Raw genomic sequence first — 18,471 nt, 5'->3', positions numbered from 1 at the left:
TAATGGACTTAATAACATAGCAAAATATATTCAGAACCCTATGAAGCAATATGTATTAGATTATTTCAAAGACAGGACAATCTGAGTCTCTGAAGAAAACCAAAAGTAATTAAAATTATTTCTACTCAAAAACTTCACTCCTCATTACAAATGTTGCCATGGAGCATTCCCAATGTAATTTTTATTCAGAGTTAGAGATGGAGATATTAGCCTTCCTGAATGCTGCATTATCTTGAATAAAATAGTGTAAGCCTTGCATTGAGTGAAAGACAAATGGGAAGTAGACGCTAGATTGTGTCAGAAGACTTTCAGTCTTCACATTTACATGGTCTTGGCAGTAAAATGTAGAATTTGCTGATACAGAGATGAGAGACAATCCCATGTGTCTTCAGAGTTCAATTATATGGTATTTAAGGAAGTTATTAAACATGTGGAAAACACTGTGTGAAATGAAGTAACCTAGTAATAAAAAGTGATGTCCCCTAAACAAAATCCTCAGATTACTTACCTAACTGAGAATACTTTATGATGTGGAATCAAGACCAGCAGCACCACGTCCTTTCATTTATCTTTCATTCATTTGCATTTTATTTTCTTAATATAAATGTTCAGAGAAAACAAGAATGAGTTAAAGAGATTCAAAGGGACTGTGAATATAAAACATGTGCTTTTCAATGTTAAAACAAAAGAGTTTGCTGAGGAAGAAATGTGCACATGCCTTTTACTTGGACAAGATATTTAGACAGCAGTAGGTAGAAGAACCACATGAAAATATAGCTTTACAAACACTTGCTTTTCCACAAATAATACATTGAAAATTCTTCCTCTGGGTGACAGGAACAAGATCATGATTTCTCTAAAAAGAGACTAAAAAAGGAGATGTTGATACAGCAGAGAAGAGCTACAAGGCAATAATTACAAAACAGTTGATACAATTATAATTGATATTCTTAAAAATACTTTGCCTGTGGGAACTCTGCATAAGCTTGAGATAGACAGATGGCTGCCTCTAGAAAACAAAACAAAAAAGCCAATTCTGTCATTTCTAGATAGGGCCAACAGGTTTAGATTTTTGATGCATAGCTGAAAAAGTGAACTATATCCAAATGTACTAAAAATACAGTATATTGATACAGAGTGATATCACACAGCTCCTCGATGACAACTCACTGAAGAACTGGCAACAATACAGCAGCCAATGTAAATACAGACATTAGCAAAAAGATTTGGCAGAGGTCAAACAGGATTTCTATTTTCTTGTTCCCCAGCCAATTTTGTCCTGTCAACCACCTGCTCTCAAGTTCTGCATCTCCTGACCATTGTAATTTTGCTGCTAAGTAATGGGTAAGCACTATTTGCAACCACCTGTAAATTTTTCAATGAAACCCACAGAATTGCTTCCCTCTTTCCACTTCTCCCTCATTCTCCAGGGAACAAGATGAAAAGACATTCCATCACCTGTACTGGAAAATTACTCTCATAGATACTGCAGCCCAGTAAGCCCTTTGTGGTTCTACACTCCCAGTATTCCCAGTATTTCCATCCTCTTCTTTTTGGAGGAAGAGTGTGAGTGTGCAAGAACAGCAAATGAGAGCCCTCCACTGTGATTAGAATCAGCTGCCTTCACTAACAAGCAGCATCCTTCAGATCAAAAGCATGGAAGTAAATGTTGTCTAGGCTCATTCAGCTTCTTGTAGAGAGCCAAACATCCTCTTGCAGGGATCAAAGCCCATGTTACTCTGTGTTTTACTGTAGCCTTCTAAAAGCTGCCACTGGACATATTAATCAGATAATCTAGGAAGAGAAGATAGCCCAGCAGTTCCAGTTCTGTGTGGTGGAAAACACACATCTTAAAAAAAAAATAAAAATGCAATCGGTGCCTGTGTGAAGGGCATTGGTCAGGCACCGCTAGGCAGCAGGGGAAGGACAGACCCTTCCTCCTGACTGCCTGGTCTCTCTGTGCTTATTGTTGGACTCCTTCTGTCATGCAATTGCTGTGACAGTGTCACATCAGTACTTTTACACATTTAGAAGAAACCCTGTAAAACCTGGATTTACCTTCAGTCAAGATGCCCAATGATTTAGAAAAAAGAACATCAGTGCACATGCACCATTTCTCCAAAGTCTGAGAAATTCTTGAATTTTTGAACATTTGAATAATAGATACGTACAATACACATCATTAATCTTTCAACAGAAAAAAAGACACATTCTCTTTGTGCATTAAGCTGGAATGCAGGAAAGGGGCTTCAATCCCTTTTCCTGGTGATAAATGTGATATGGTATTGGGGCTGTTAGAGAACCTGCTCATGCATTGCTGCTTCTATGGCAAGTGGTGGATACAGGTGAACTTGCAAATGAGGCATACGAAACACTAAAAGACCTGCTTGCAGAAGAGCGTCTCAACTCTGCTGAAGAAAGCTCATGCTGCCTGAACAAGATGTGACATGAAAGAAGAGTACAGTCATTGCCATCCAGAGCAAACTGATGACAGCACAATTAAGAGGGCAGGTGATTCACAGCTCATGTTGTTCAAGCTGTAAGACCAGTACATACATGGCTTACAGTATGGTCAAGAGAAAATCACAATACCTCAGACACAACCCCCAAGCTCTGGGAAAAATAGAGGCACAGTAGGAACCAGAGTGCTGCCAGCATCTCAGAAAATCTTCTTCATATGACTCCACATTCTTGTGAAGAAAATTTGATGGAAACACTGCAAAAAGCCAGTACTGACATACTTGGGTGGCACATATCAATTAATGTTTGGCATTATGAGAGAAGCAAACTCAAATGCAATGAAGACACAACACCACTTCAGCATTTCTCTTGTGTCATCAGGCAGACAAGAGGTCTATTTAAATAACATTGGATGTTGGTTATTTACTTCCTGTAACATGAAACTGATTACTTGGAATATTTAAGACTTTCCCACTTTATGCGTAGTTTGTTACCTGAAGGATTTCCTGAGTGTGGTTGTTTGCATGTAGATATAGCAGTAGGTGTGATTTATGTGCCTGCTGAATTCTCTACTGGAAAAGAACATAGTGCCAGGACTACCACAATAAATGTGCAATAAATGTAATGGGAACTGCACTTCTTTACCATGTGATATTTATGCAATGCAGTTATTTCTTATGAGTCACAGATGAAGGAAATTCTGTGGAAGGATTTGTTCACAGATGTAAAATTTAGCCTGATCAGATCCCATGTGAGAGAAGTTACATTAACAATAGGTTACAGCAAGAGATGATCAATCAGAAAAACTTGTGCTATGTTTTAGGAGAAATTGAATCTTGTGAATGACAAAATATGATCTGCAATGACAACAAAATCATAGAGCCCCAGATGAGGCCTCTATAACCAACAGGGTTCTGCTCTGTAGAGCTAGCAGGGCTGGGAGAATTATTTGGGAAACTCTATGGTACAAAAATACATTTCAGGTTGAGTGATTAAAACCAAGATATAATGGTATTCATGGCAAAGGACTCCAGATGCTGCTGCTTCACCATACACTCTCACAAGTACACAGTGTTTTGAGAGACAGTGGAAGGGTAACACCAGGAAAAGGAGCAGAAACTGGAAAATGTCTATGTAACAATTTAAACTGTATAAAATCATTATCTTCATTATCCTAATTTCTATTATTTACTATTATCACCATTACTACTATTGACAATTCCTTTCTGTGTAAAATATGAGGTTTTTTAGTAGTTCTTTTTTTTCTGCAATACTTAAATCTGGGTCAATAGTGATTCTTAAATTAATCTATTAAGACTGTAAAAACATAAATTCCTGATTTTACAGAAAAGGTATGTTTCCTCCTTGCCCATAGACAAGCATTTAAATTTAACTAATTGCACAATCTTCTGGGACTTTCTAGGACAAATGTTTGAATGCTTCTCAGATATGGTGTCTATGTTTTTCATTAAATTGTCTAAAATCCAGTACTGCTTGGATGAAATTTTTATTTTATTTCTTTAATTTACTCAGAAGGAATACAGAAGAACAAGCAGTAGCAACACCAATCATTTTATCCTGCACCAACTCAGCATTACAGAAGTCGAACTTTGCCAGATAACACTTTGGATGGAGAGAGCCATCTTTTTTTAGGAATGTAATTTTTCCAGCAGGACAAGAATCTAACCTTGACATTACAGACAAATAGTTTGCAGATATCAAAGTTTAGAACTGCCTGAAAAATAGCAGGCAAACTGTTTTCCAGGCTTATTTCTTGCATGTTGTTAAAGAAACTTTGTCCTTAAATCTGCTTGAGGTGTAGATCAGAACCACTTCAGAGAATTTCAAGCCCGCCCTGGGCAGACACACAGAAACAATGAAATCCTGGATCATAAGTAGCACAACACTTACCTTATTTTATTTTGTGCTACTGCAGCTCTGATTCCTGATGTCTCACACTATGAAGTCAGAGCTCTGCTTACTTAAGCCCTTTGGGATAGTAGTAAGGCCACTATATTTGATGCAAGAACACTTAATAAAACCAAGAAAGAGTATATTGCTCTTCAAAGACTCGTGTACATAAAAATAGAGAAACTACCCCTCAAGCCATAGATGCAAACAGCATACAGATTATTTTCTTCTGTGAATAGAGGGATTCAAATGAACAGAGATATAAAATAGCTAATTTTATCAGTCAGTGAGATAACTTGAATTTATGGGCATAAATTCAGTTCTTCACTGATATAAAAAGCCCATCAGAAACTAAACACAGGACAGATGTTTCACCCATTTTTATTTTCCCTAGGTGTCTGAATAATGAAAGCTAATTGTTGACACTACTGGAATTGCTACCACAATTATTTGAAAGAGAATCCTTATCACATCTGTTACACAGAAGTTAAGTGGCGTTCTGGCAGTAAGATGGCCTCACAACCCAAAACACCTTAATTTAAGATTGCAAGTGGATTTGCCCCAAATGCAGTTGTGCAATGTTACTCACTATCCTGTTATTTCATTAAATTGATACACAGAATATCTACAACTGGCTCATGCTACATCTCAACTCATTTTCAGAAGAAAAACCTGACAGTGGAATGTGTATTGGATGCTCCATTTGCATTAATATAAAATATTTAATTACTTACAGAGTTCCCAAGAAGCTAGCAGTGATCAATGTGTCCCTCTTATGGCCTGACTGACTTAAAATGTTCATCGAGGCACAGTTGGCATGATGGGCCTGTGAGCTAATGCATCCCTTAAATGCTGCTCTGGTCTCCTGTGGGTAGGAAATGACTAGAAAAGGCTCTAAGGTCACAAGATGCACCTGCTACTGTAGGTCACTTTTCTTTCTGCTGTTTTCAGACAGGAAGAAAATCTCAGAGAATCAACATCTGACCAAGGATCACAAGTCACCATCTTGGGATGTGAATTTCTTCTTAAGGAAGAAAAGCATGATCCAGGGGCACCGTTGGACGCTTACTTTCAGGAAAACAGAGAACCTGAAAATGTCAGTAGAATTTTGAAAGAAATTATTTCCAGGAAAGCTGGAAGGGCTTCACTGGAGACTTTCTAAAACCTTTTTATGACATAATGGTAAGAGGCATGTTAACATGTGGCTTGCCAAACATTTTTGAAAGACCTATTCAGCCCTCAGTCAGTGAGAGTCCTTGCTTCTGACATGGGATGAACTCACCATGGGGCTGAAGGTCACCACAAGGCAGCACTGATAGCTCTTTTGGAGGTCTTTTTACGGTATGGCTTGCAAAACAAAAAGGTAGTTTTCATTTTGTGGAAGATACCATATATTTCCTCACTGAAAAGAACTGCAATAATTTTCTCACACCATATTGCTGTGTACTGCATTGTCTTCGTGATACAGTGTCATCAGATAAGAGATTTGTGAAACAGATACACCAGAGAGCACCATCCATGTTGTGGTAGGAATCTTGCATCTACATTCTGCAGCTAACAGGTATTTAGCTCTAAAGGCTTTTTAGTAGCTCTGGTATGGGTGAAATACATGCCTTAAAACTTAAATTACAAAGACTTAAGAATTCAGTTGGAGTATAAACCACAGCAGCAACAGAGGAGAAGTTCAGAGCACAAAGAAGAAATGAAGCAGTCTTACGAGAGAAACTCAAGGAGGCAGATGGCAGTTAGATGTCAGTAAGTTCTCATTAAGAGTGGATGGTTTCCAGACTCAGTTAAAAGAAAACTCTTTGCAAACATCTTTTAGAGCAGTAGAAAGAAAAAAGAAGCATTAAACCTGGTTGTATATTAGAAAATATTTTGTTTTCACTTTTATTTGGGAAAAGAGCAAAAAAGTTATATGTGGAATCTGTAGTTCCGTCACATAATTTAGATTTCTGCTGCTATAGTCTTGCAAAACAGATGTGCTCAAACTAGTAGAAAAAAGGCAATAAAGTGGAAAAATAAAAGTAAAACTAAAAGATTGTTCTTTGCTTTCTTCCTGTGTGTTAAAAATAATGAAGTCATTATAACAGACATTCCTAAAAATAACCTGCAGTAACAATCTTGAGGAGAAAACACAGATTTGTCACCTGTAAGACACAAAGACTCCTTTTGCCTATTACCCTCAATGAATAATGCTGTGAAAGCTATTAGGCTCAGAGCATGGCTGCTTACTGTCCTCAAAAATCATGTCAGTAACATAACACCAGCTCAGGCTCCTTCAGCTACGTGAGTTGAACCAAGAGCATTCACATGGATGACTGCAGTTCGTTCCTGGTCTACACATAAAATGTGTTCATCGGGGCTGAGCATGGGTCAGAGCTGTGTCCCTGTGCACCGTGACCTCCAGTGGGTCTGGCTGTGGCCCCACACTGAATGCGTGTTGGCCTGTGCATGGCCTCCAGTTCCTCTGAATGTGTGCTGGGAGGAGCACAGGGTGACTGGCTGAAGGCTACCAGAACCTTCTGAAGGCCACCAGCATCTTCCACACAGCATGGAGGAGGAGAGAACTGAGCAGTTCCCAGCTCTCTGTTGTTCCTGGCAGGCATTTCTGTGCAGCTGACACAACAAACTGTAAGTACAGAACTGCTGGGCATAGCCTGCCCCCCAGGGCCCAAGAGGACAGTCACACAGCTTCTGCTGCTCAGTAGGACACTGGACTGTGATGGAAAAGTCTACCACAAGGACTGTCATAGATGTCATCGAAAGAATCTCAAAGGACACCAAACACTTGTGTTTAGACAGCTGAATTGGTGCTAGAACCTCTACACACCAGAGTCACAAGCATCACTTGCATTTGTGGGCTTACTGCATGTTTCAGAGCTTCTCCATTGCAATGAGTCAGAGAACGGCAATGGGGGACACCTTCACCAGCTTTAGTACAGCTGCATAATGTCTGCAAGGGCACTGAAGTAATGCACTCAGCCTGCAGTGATGCTTGGCACTGCTGTTTTCCATAATCTCTCCTCCCCAGTCCTTTCCCCAAGGCTTTTCAGCAGCTCACACAAAGCCACTTGCCAAGATGGGCACAAAAATAACTTACAACTTATTTTGTGCTTATCTTTAGGATGGCAAAATCCAACTTTACAATAGAGTTTTGCAGTTACCATAAAATGCTGGGCTAAGGAAGCAAAATGTCAGGGGATTGTGGGAGGTTTCACAATCACACAGATGGAAATGAAAGAACTTCATGTTCTCCTACTAATAACACTGAAGGAACCTCCTCCCTGCATCCCAAATAGACCTCCACATAACTCTGGGGACAGAGAGACAGCAGGCATCTTTGGACACAGGGAATCTTGAAAAGGGGCCAGAGAGCTAGAGGGACAGCTCCAAAGGGCCTTGGTGAACTGGACTCGTTGCTTCTGCTGTTGGGCAATAACGGGAAAGGTGCACTTCCTCCCCAGAAACCAGCACCTCTCACATCCCAATTCTTGCTCGGACAGCAACAGTGCCTAAGCCGGTCACGTGGCTATGTGCTGTTCCACAGGTTAGTCTTTTCTCCCACTAGAACTGGTAAATAAGTAAAACAGGACATTATTTGGGTTATTTACATCACCCTAGTAGTCTGTGATCTGTCCTTGGAACTGACAGCCACACCCATGTACAGCCAATTCAGCCAGTGTGAACAGAGATTTCTGTTCTCCTGAGCTGTGGGTCAACTAACCTGTGCTAGATACCACACTTGAATCCTCCCCTACCTTCTGTGCCAACCTAATCTAAATTAACTCCATCTACTTTCCTGGGATGATGCTTTGTGGGTGTGAGAAAGCAGGAATTGAGGACTTGGCAGTCTCAAAGCTTGTCTTCATTTGCAATCATTAGTTTAACTTAATACACCTGAATGACTTCATTTGTACTTAGCCTAGCTTTAGGGAGCACTGGCATTCAGGAAGCACCACTCCAGCTACTGGAGTGATTTGATTAGCAGTGCTGAGTGATTAGATTAGCAGAGTGGCTGGACAGACTGTTAATTACTTATTGTAGCTCCAGCTGATGTATCCCCACAGCACCAGAGGCTCGAGCTATGCATTTGCATAGACAAAACCTGTGCATGCTTATACTCAATGGTTTGTAATTCACAGCCTTGCCTGCAGCCAGTGCATCTGGTCCCTTAGCTTACACGTCAGAGGTCCATATCAGCTGCAAACTCCACTGTTAGCCTGGACTGGGATCACTGCGTGGTCAGTGAGAGACACTATTGATTCTTTGTCATCACTCCAGCAGAGACCTCTTTCAGATTCTCTGGGTAATGCTGTTTCTAGAGTGATGTTTCTTGGCATGCAAAAATGCCTCATTGCAGAATACTATAGTTTTTTGATGCTGTTACAAATAGCAACAGCTTTCACCATCTCTGAAGCTCTCCTGTGTTCTAATTACGGCAAAAAAAGCTTCCTAGGAAATAACCCTAGTTTTAAGTCTGGGGCTCCAGAGAAGTGTGTGCTGACATTCTATTTGTGATCGTTTCTGCTCAAGGACAAACAAAAATAAAGTGAGTAGGAAGCGAAAGTAAGATTTCTCTCTGTGAACCTAGTCCCCTGTGAGCTATATGTTTAAGCTCATTGGTCACCTGGGCTGCTAAAGGCAAGCAAATTCAAAAAGGCAGCATTCAAAAAATGCTGCCTTCCTCCCTTTGGTGACTTTTAGGAAATGCAGCCTTATTGAATGCTTGATGCTTTGGTAGATAAAGTTCAGTGAGATGAATCCTACCCTTCCTGCTCTCTGCCAAGAGGAAACAGACCTATGCTGCTGTTCCTCTGCCAAGAAATAGCAGACGTTATGTTTCCCCATATGGAACAGCGCTCTGGATTATTGTGGAATTCCCTATCTATTAAAAAGCAAACCAAAATAACCTATTCAGAAATAATTGAATGATTTTTAGGAATGTGAAAGAAGTGATTTTCCAGGATGCCAGAGACAATTTAATGTTCTGTTAGATAATTATAAATTCCCTTGTCCCTACAGGTAGTAAAAGCATGTAATGTACAAAGGGGAAACATAAAGTAATGCTCTCAAAATACAAAACCGATAAGGAGAAGTAGCATAAGAAAGAGGATAGGGCCGTGATGCTTTGCACTGCTCCTAGCAGTTGATTTTTGCACAGAAAAAGCATAAAATCATGCAATACCGGACCTACACCTCCTCTGCACTGGGAATTTCACTATATGAGGTGTGAGGCAATGAAAAATCAAGGCCATAATATCCTACTGAGCTTCTGAGTCATCTTATTGCACTGAAGTAAAAGCACTTTAGAAAATACAAGCCATCTGTGATGTTAAATGCAATTATCTGATTTGCCTTAATAAATGCTCACAAATCACTGCTAACCACTTCAATTTTTCAACACTGTTCTGAGTCATTCATAAGCAGGTAAAGGTCATTGTGCTCAGACCTTATCAACTCTAATCATTATCAAGTTATTATTTTCTGCAATAACACAACTACTTCCCTCCAAATCCAGCACATAAAAGACCTTAAAAGGAGATGGAATTTTTTTTTAGCTCTGTCCTGGTTTCAGCTTCAACCATGACAGCTCTGACATTCAGAGGATCACACTAGGTATATTACATCGAAATCAACACAGTATTGGCTATTACTTAGAGCTTCTTCCTACTGAAGGTAGGAAGGCATCAAGGTAAGTGACAAACATTACTATTATTAAAGGTCAGATCCCAAGCTCTGTATTTCAGATTCCTCATGACTGGAGCTTCTGTACACCAGGAATTATCCACATATATCCCTCTTCTATTTGCACAATAATTCTGCCCAAGTGTGAAATGGCACTGTGATTTTACATATTATTTGTTCTGGTTGCAAGTGCACTATGCTTGGGATGTGGCAGCCCCATTGGGCATGCACAGATGATGTTCTAGGCAGGCTCTGTACAGATGCACAAGTCCCACACTGCACAGGTTCATGTATTTCTTACCAGGGAGACCTGTAAGAGCTGCAGTGCTAAACAAAGCTTTATTTTTCAGCAGTTATTTACAGCTGGTAGCAACAGCTACAAGTATGAATTTAAAATCTGTGTTGTGTAAGTGTAAAAGTTTGCAGCTGGCCATCAAGAAAAGTTGCACATTACCCAAATCTGAGCACACTGAGTACAAATATCAGTGTACACACCAGCCAGTGTCTAATGTGTGAGTGTAGCAGGAGTGGTTTAAATGCTCAACCAGTAAAAAACAGTATAGTGGTTCCACTGAAGACCTGGTCCAGGTTCCTTAAAACAGCAGAAAAGAAAATTGCTATAACCAGCAGGATACACTGTTCAAGCATGTAGAGGTGGTGTTAGGAATGTAAAGCCCACCTGGAGATGTATCTGCACAAAAGACAACAAGACAAACTCTACATCTGTGACAAAAGGAAGACTGGAGTAAATATGGGCATGCTACTGAATGGATAACAGGCTCTAGTGACCAAGTACATAAAAAACCAGCTGATGTACCCAATGCATTTTCACTTCACCTTTACTTGTAGGACCAACCTTCAGGAATCACAGGCCCCTAGGAGCAGTGAGAACTGGCACAAGGAACACAAACCTTGGGGTGGATGAGGATTATGTAAGGGAACATTTAAACATACTGGATATATATAAACTCACAGGGCTTGATGGTTTGCATCTGTCAGGTGCTGAGGGAGTTGGCAAACACCAGTGCACGACGACTCTCAATTATCTTTGAAAGCTCACAGCAACTTGAGAAGGTTCCTGATGACTGGAACAGAGCAAATCTGGACAACTACAGGTCAGTTTGCCTTGCTCTGATCCTTGGCAAGGTGATGGAGAAACTAATCTGGGAAACCATTTCCTGTATTTAGGATAGGACTGCCACTGCATTGGAATTCATGGTCATAAATGGATTTGCACTGGGGAAATCAAGCCTGACTTGACATGCCTGACCTGACAGCCTCCTGTGATGAAATGACTGGCTTTCAATTCTGTGTCCAATAACACTGTCTTAGAAAGCTGATAAAGTACAGGCTAGGTAAGTGGTTGGTGAGGTGGATCAAAACTGGCTGATACACTGAGCTCAAAGGATTGTGATCAGCAGCACAAATTCCTTTTTAATGCAAATATTAGTGGTCTACTTCAGGGGTTCATACTGGGGCCAATATACTTCTGTCATTAATGAACTGGGATGATGGAACACTGAGTACCTTCACCAAGTGTGTTGATAATCTGAAACTAGGAAGAGTGGCTGATGCACAGGATGGTTATGCTGCTATTCAGAGAAGTCTGGACATGCTGGAGTGTGTCTGTTGAGAACCATGAAGTTGATTAAGTGGTACCATCTTCAGGAGTACCTTATTCAAGAAGAGGCTGAGAGATGGGCCTGTTCAGCTCATAGAAGTAAAGTCTTTGGGGGTATCTCATCAATGGGTATAAATACTCGATGGTGGGGAGTAAAGAACGTGGAGACAGATTCCTCTCAGCAGTGTCTTCAGAAACAAGGCAATGGCCACAAACTGAAATACACAAAATTCCATTTAAATGGGAAAAGACACTGAGGAGAGATCAAACACTGGAGCAAGTTGCCCAGAAATCTGGTATCCATCCTTGTGCAGTATCCACCCTTGGCAATATTCAAACCGAAACAGACATGACGCTGAGCAATCGGCTCTTGCTGCCCCTGCTCTGAGTGCAGGTTTAAACTAGATGATTCCAAAAGCTGCCTTCCACCCTCAATGGCTCTGTAATTCAGTACTTGCAGGTTACTTACAGCACTGAATTGTTCCAGTCCACATTAAGTTGCAGTTCAGCAAACAACAGCATTAGTCAGGATTGTTTAAACAAGTTACTCAACTGTTTGCCAACTGATCACATGGACATGCTATAGTAGACTGCTCCTCTAGTTCTGTTTAAATACACATCCTCTATTAGGTATGGTTCTATCATTTTTTATGAGGAATGCTTATGTGGCAGGGCTCAGTGATTCACACTCTCTAATCATGAGCAAGGAGGGCACTCAATGTGTTACTTTGCTCTGCAGGAAAGGGACACAAACACTTTTCAGGAGAGCACAAATCTCATTCACTTATCTCAGATCTCCAGAACAAACTAACTAATCTGAGGCGATCACTGAAACAGTCAAATTTTGCATCAGTGACACTACCCTCACTTGTTCCCACCTCACACTACCCAATTCCTTATGCTACCACACTGGGCAGTCACCAGTGAATGAGAGCAGGTAACTCATGGGTGTAGCACTCAGCAGGCTTTGTACCAGCTTTCAGAAGAGAGGAAGGCTGTTCAAGGTTAATGACAGCAGGAAGGTAATCCACCACTTTAGATAGACGTGCTAATCCAGGGCAGCTAAAGGCATTCATGAGATCACAGGATGGTTCAGGGTAAAAGGAACGACAACAGGTCTGTAGCCCAGTCTCCTGCTCCAAGCAGGATCAGGTGCAAGATCCGAGCAGGTTTCTTATGGCTTTCTGTGGGCTTGGGAATCACCAAAGATGGTGGTTGCAAAACAGCTCTGAGCACCAACCTGCTCCTATAAGTGACTGTCCACAGAAAAAGGGTTTCCTTATACACAGCCTGAACCTCTCTTTTTTTGGTCTGTACTCAGTTTCTCCCAGCCTCACCCCATACATGAGTGGAAAAACCTCACTCAAAAAGCTGCCATGTGAGGCAGTCACAGCTGTGGTCTCTGCCTGCAGCCCTATTGCTGCTTTTGGACTGTATTGCTGGGAGAGTTGTCACAAACTTGCTTTGGGAGGAAGATCTGTAGCATGTTTCCACATTAGTATAAAAATTATCTATAGTTTACCATAAAACAGTGAATGGAATAACCCATCAAAACATTTGATGATGGCAAAAGTCAGTACTATTCTTTGTGCATAAGATATAGGTAATACTGGAAAGTGGAATTAACCTCACATTTATAACATTTATAGTGCTGTCTGCCTCATGTACAGATCATGTTAACCCACCCACTTCCCTTCCCTGAACTATCAAATTAAGTAAAACACAAAAAATTCTATTAATCTTCTGGGTATTTTAACACTCACATACCTTTTTTTTCCTTGAAATTGAGATCAAGGACCATGATTCTTTAAGAATGTTTGAATTAATTTAAAAAATAATTAAATAACTGGAAAAATTTAGAGAAAACACCAGATAATGCTACAATAATGATAAAACACACCTTCCAGACATTTTGTGATTGTTTTTGAATCTCCTACAAATCCCTAAATGCACTTACTGTAGTATTATGGATTATAATGCAAAATAATTTTGACAATTAGGAAATGTAGTAGCGTAATATAAACAATACTCAAAGTATATTTCAGCAACAGTATAAAAAACCTATTAATTATATAATTAAGCTATTACACTAGTAAATGCCAAATTTCATTGCCTTAGTGACATTTAAAATCATATTATATGTATTTTAAACACATTTGTCTATATTTTCCTTGCCTAATAGATCTTCTGAAGTCATTCTCAGACCTTAGAACACTGCTTCTGAACATTAGCGCTTACACTTTGACACATACCATACCTTAGGTCATTTTGTAGTATTAAGCCTGGATCCACACTAGCATAAGAATCTGTTTCCAGGGTCAGAGCATTATACCAAAAGTCTATTTCTCCCCTTTTCTCTGTATGTGCTTACATGGGTTAAAAATTAAATTAAAAAAAAAAAAAAGAAGCAGCCATGCACCCAGCATTTTCCATTTTTCCATTTTCTCCATGTCCCTTTCATGTATTTGCATGAGTCTCAGCAGGTTTCTTAGGAATCCCACTTCCTTCAACGAAAAATGAGAATGCAGAGAAACTCCACACCCTCCTCCTCTCACTCCAGATCTGACACACACTATTCCTCAAGCTGTTTTTTCAGCTATGTGGCTGACTCTGACAAAGGGAGGGGAATTGGAAGGGAATTTTCTACTCACTGCTTCCACACCTGAATTTCCAACTACTGCCTTCAGTGTAGTGTCCATGAAACTTTCTTGTTTTTCATTAGCAAACAAGCAGCTTAGGGTGTGTGGTGAGCATGTGCATGAACCATCTACAGCCCTTCCCTTTTCTTCTTCCAGCCCTCCATACTGGCAGAGGCACTGTAGTGGAAAGCCCCACTTCTCCTTCCTCATCAGCAGCAAATCTGTATAGTCCTCCACATGTTCCTGGCACACCTTTTCCCAATCTCAACGTGCTTATCATCAGCTACCTTTGAAATACACACCCATTTCCACATATTCTTTCCCAGGAATATGCAAGGCAATGTAAGAGTCCAGATACTAAAATTTTAGGCAGATGGTGTGGTCCTGTTTCTGTCATACTTGAGTTTGACGACAAACTTTGAATGGTTATAATCTCACCATCACAGTTTAGGCCCACTCAGCTAAGCAAATCACAGCCAAAAACATTCAGACACGGCTGTGCTGCTGTTCACTGCCAGAGACACATGATGCCTGATTCGAGGTCAACAATTTTCAGATGTTTCTTCAACTGTTCCTGAAGACTGCTACTGTGCATGTGGTTTGGGCATCCAAAATAAAATAATAACGTTTGAAAACCTCAGGTCACAATGATATGGCAGAAGTACCTCACTAACAAGATCATCAGATGAAGATGAGTGAGAATTTCCCTGTTTTACAGAAAAGACTTAGGAGCACAATGGGTTCCTTAAAGTTTAATGACTGTTGAATTTCAGTAAGGTGAAAGGGGAATAAAAAGAGAAAAATGATGATGGATAACAGTGTAGTGAAGTATACAAGTCTAACATCTTGTTTAGACTTCAGAACTCTTGCAGTAGAGCAATGCTGTTGATGGACATTCATCAACCGTACTTTCATCTGATGTTAGCTGGCAGAAATCCTATTCAGAAATAATTAGAAAGGCTAAGGAGCCTCTGGTCAGTACAGTCTTTTCATCGGGTGACCTAGGGCACAGTACACAGCAAACTGTGGCTGTGACAAACCAAATCTGTTTAAAGGAAGTTTGCTACACTTTTAAGAGAAAGTTCAGAAGAAACCTCTCTGAAGTGAGGTAAGGTAAAAGGAGAAGCAAGAAAGCAAGGCAGAGAAAGCAAGAAATAGCTCTTTCTGAGCAGAGAAAGATGGTCTTTTTCTACACTATAATTTAGCAGGGTGTTTTAAGAAAGCTAGCTCAGTCTCACCTGATGCTTCTGAAAGCTCTTCTCAAAACAGATTGTACTTTATCATAGATTAATTGAATAAATTCACACAACCCCTTGAATCAATTCACAGCCTCTTTTGTCTAACAAACAACATACACTAAATTACAATTTGTCTTGTTTTGACCAGAATTTTTAAAGTTTCTGATGGTTTCAGATACTGTTAAATATTAGGTTTCACTAGCTATTAGGTATTGCACACTGCACCTTTTAACATCTGTCATGCCCTATTTGCTATCTAGTCACAACCATAATTTTGCTGTTCTTCAGCAGGCATGAAGTTGTAATTAAAAACTACAGGGCTGTTTAAAGGGCTCAGTAAAATTGTACTCACCAGGGATGTCCTCAGGGTCCAAAGCTGAAATGTAGTTACCAGTCAGAAATTCAGCATACTAATGGGGATAGAACTCCAGCTCTCCATGTCCATGCCACTTCTACTCTGAGCCTTGATTTATTTCCTCCATGGCTCTCAACTCATTCCAAACAAGAAAGCAGTGCTTCACATATGCATTAGCCAGGTAATTACATACAATATCTCCAAATATTGTCACAATCAATTATTAATATTTGAATACATAAGCTTAATACAAAATGTCATCAAAACACAGAAGCTTATTATGCATTGAAGGCTGTATTACATGTATTTGAAAACTGTGATATCTACGGACATCCTATTTTCTCCACAGAAAGCATGTGAACATCAGTCCATCCTGCCAGCATATGGGATCAGGTGTGTGACTGTATTGCATGTGGGAGCATCAGCATACCCTCTCAGGTTTTTTTACTTATAGTGCACTTATAGCACTGTGAGTATGCCTACCACTTTGCAAACATGAACGAGAAGGCTGCTGCTCCAGGAAACTTGTATCTGGACTCATGTACTACACACAGGCTAACAGTTCAAGTGCTTATGAGAGCAAATAACAAGCCAGGTCTTCAGGGCTAAGTTGGTTATTACAAGGCTTAAGGAAAGAGTAGGGCTTCAAGACATTTCTCATAGGTTCTGAGCTTCCTTCCTAAAATAAAAAATGAAGACTAAATTTTAAATTAATTTAGATATTTCAAGGATGTCAAAATTCCTGGGGTTTGTGAAGACCATATTCAGTTGCATAGTGTATGTTCTTGCACTCTAATTTGAGGTTTGTTTCGCAAAAATAACCTGTCACAAGTAACACTTATTAGTCACAGTAGCCACTGCTAACAAACAAAAATAACATGCGGCACTGTTATCGTGCCCTATCTGGGTTTGTCCTTGTATCTCAGTCCCTTTGCTGTTGTCTTTTCGATTTTAATAATGACATAACTTTGGCGAGTAGAGTAACTCATAGACTCTTTCTGGGTAGTTAATATTTACTCATATACTAAAAATGAAAAAATGTCTACTTCTGAATTGGAAAAAACTCTTCAAAACCTTTCTGATATCTCAAAATAAAACTGAGAAGTGCACAAGCCCACAGCTGTTTTCCAGGACAGATGAGGGTGGCAGGCTGTTTGGTGAAATACTTCTGGGGACCTGAATTAATAGCTCTGCTCCTGTGTCCCTGATCTCCTTCGTTGTCGGGATTTGTTCTAGGATCTGTCAGAGTGGGTAAGATGAACAAAACCTGAGGGCCTTGCTGGGGGTGAGGTGCTGACTGGCAGGTCCCGGTGCTGTGTGCGCCTTTTCTTTTTCCCCTGCGGACTAACTCCTCCGGCCGGCCAAGCAGTGCGGTGGGGCGGGACGGGGACAGGACGGGCTTTTCCTGGAGCCGTCAGCCTGCATGTCTGAGATGACTGAAATCCTGGAGAAAAACATCCCAGAACTGTGAACCGAAGCTTCCCGGGGCAGGCTGCCCGCGCAGTCCCTGTCCCCCACACCCCTCATGGGGGTCCGCAGCCCTGCCGCCTCTCCCTGCCCGCCGGGTCACGCCGAGGCGCCCCGGGGCCCCGCCGGCGGCAGGGAAAGCCGGTGCCTGGCCGGGCGCCCGTTTCCCGGGACTACGTTTCCCAGGGATCCGCGGCGCGGCCCCGCCCGCTGTCAGCGAGCGCTGCAGGTTGATCGCCGCGGCTGCAGATGAGCGGAGCCCGCGCGGGCGGGGGGGCGGCCGGGGCAGCGCCGCCGGGGCCGGGTCGGCGGCCGGCGCACTATGCGAGGCCGGGAGGATGGCGGTGGAAGGTAAGGGCTTCGCGTCCCCTGCCCGCCGCCCCCGGGGTCCCTCCCCTGTCTCCTCCCCCGGGCACTCACCTGCGCCGTGGCGGGGCCGGCCCGGCCCGGTCCGGCGGGAGAGCAGTGTCCGCCGGCGGGGCCGCTCTGCCGCCCGCTGCCCCGGCCTCGCCCGCGGGGCACCCGCCGGCCCCGGCGCACCTCGGCCCGGCCGCCCGCAGCGCCGCGGCTGCCCCGGACCAAGTGCCATGGAGCCGGGCCGCGGCTGCCGCCCCCGCCCGCGGCGGGGCAGGCGGCAGGGGCTGCCCAGAGGCTTCGATCGGCAACTTCCCGGCGGGCCCGGAGGTGCCGCCTCTCCCGGCAAGGGCGGCCGACCTGCGCCGCCTCCCTCCGGAGCGGCCCCGGCGCCCGCGCTCAGCCCCGAGCGCCTCCCCCGCCCCGCCGCCGGTCGGTCTCCCGCGGGCTGCCGGACGCCGCTGTCCCTCGCTGCTGCCCAGGTCCCCGAAGTGCCCCGAGACCGCGATACCCACGGAGCTGCGGCAGCCCCCGGGCGTCCCCCGCATGGGCGCAGGGCTGTGCTCGGCCCCTCCTTCCCTCAGAGGATGGAGAAGCCGAAGGGCCGAGATGCTCAGCTCCTCGAGAGCCGGGAGCTGTGAGGTGTTCGTAAGGTGCCCGGCTCCTGGGGAAGTACCCCGGTAACTGAGGCGATGGCTACCAAGCCCTGGGCAGGTGGATGCCCTAGTAGGTCTTCCA

The 18,471-nt window shown here is 42.5% G+C and overlaps 1 protein-coding gene and 1 long non-coding RNA gene across 2 annotated transcripts in view; one reads left to right on the top strand and one right to left on the bottom strand.

Moving 5' to 3' along the window:
- Positions 1 to 618: 618 nt before the first annotated feature.
- Positions 619 to 17,871, bottom strand: LOC117000475. The gene is made up of 3 exons (XR_004418840.1): positions 17,800 to 17,871; positions 15,910 to 17,356; positions 619 to 2,431 (listed from the first exon to the last, which is right to left on the bottom strand). It is a non-coding gene; the product is annotated as an uncharacterized LOC117000475 (long non-coding RNA).
- The window catches only part of SAMD12 (sterile alpha motif domain containing 12), a 174,912-nt gene continuing 174,037 nt past the window's right edge, over positions 17,597 to 18,471 (top strand). Inside the window, exon 1 of the mRNA XM_033067301.1 lies at positions 17,597 to 17,730. Within this exon, the coding sequence (XP_032923192.1) occupies positions 17,718 to 17,730 (13 nt within the window). The 5' untranslated portion in view covers positions 17,597 to 17,717. The remainder of the gene's footprint in view (positions 17,731 to 18,471) is intronic.

This window comes from Catharus ustulatus, chromosome 1 (assembly GCF_009819885.2).
Source record: "Catharus ustulatus isolate bCatUst1 chromosome 1, bCatUst1.pri.v2, whole genome shotgun sequence".
NCBI classification, from domain to species: Eukaryota; Metazoa; Chordata; class Aves; order Passeriformes; family Turdidae; genus Catharus; species Catharus ustulatus.
The sequence above is the reverse complement of the archived record's forward strand: the minus strand, read 5'-3'. Positions and strand labels throughout refer to the sequence as shown.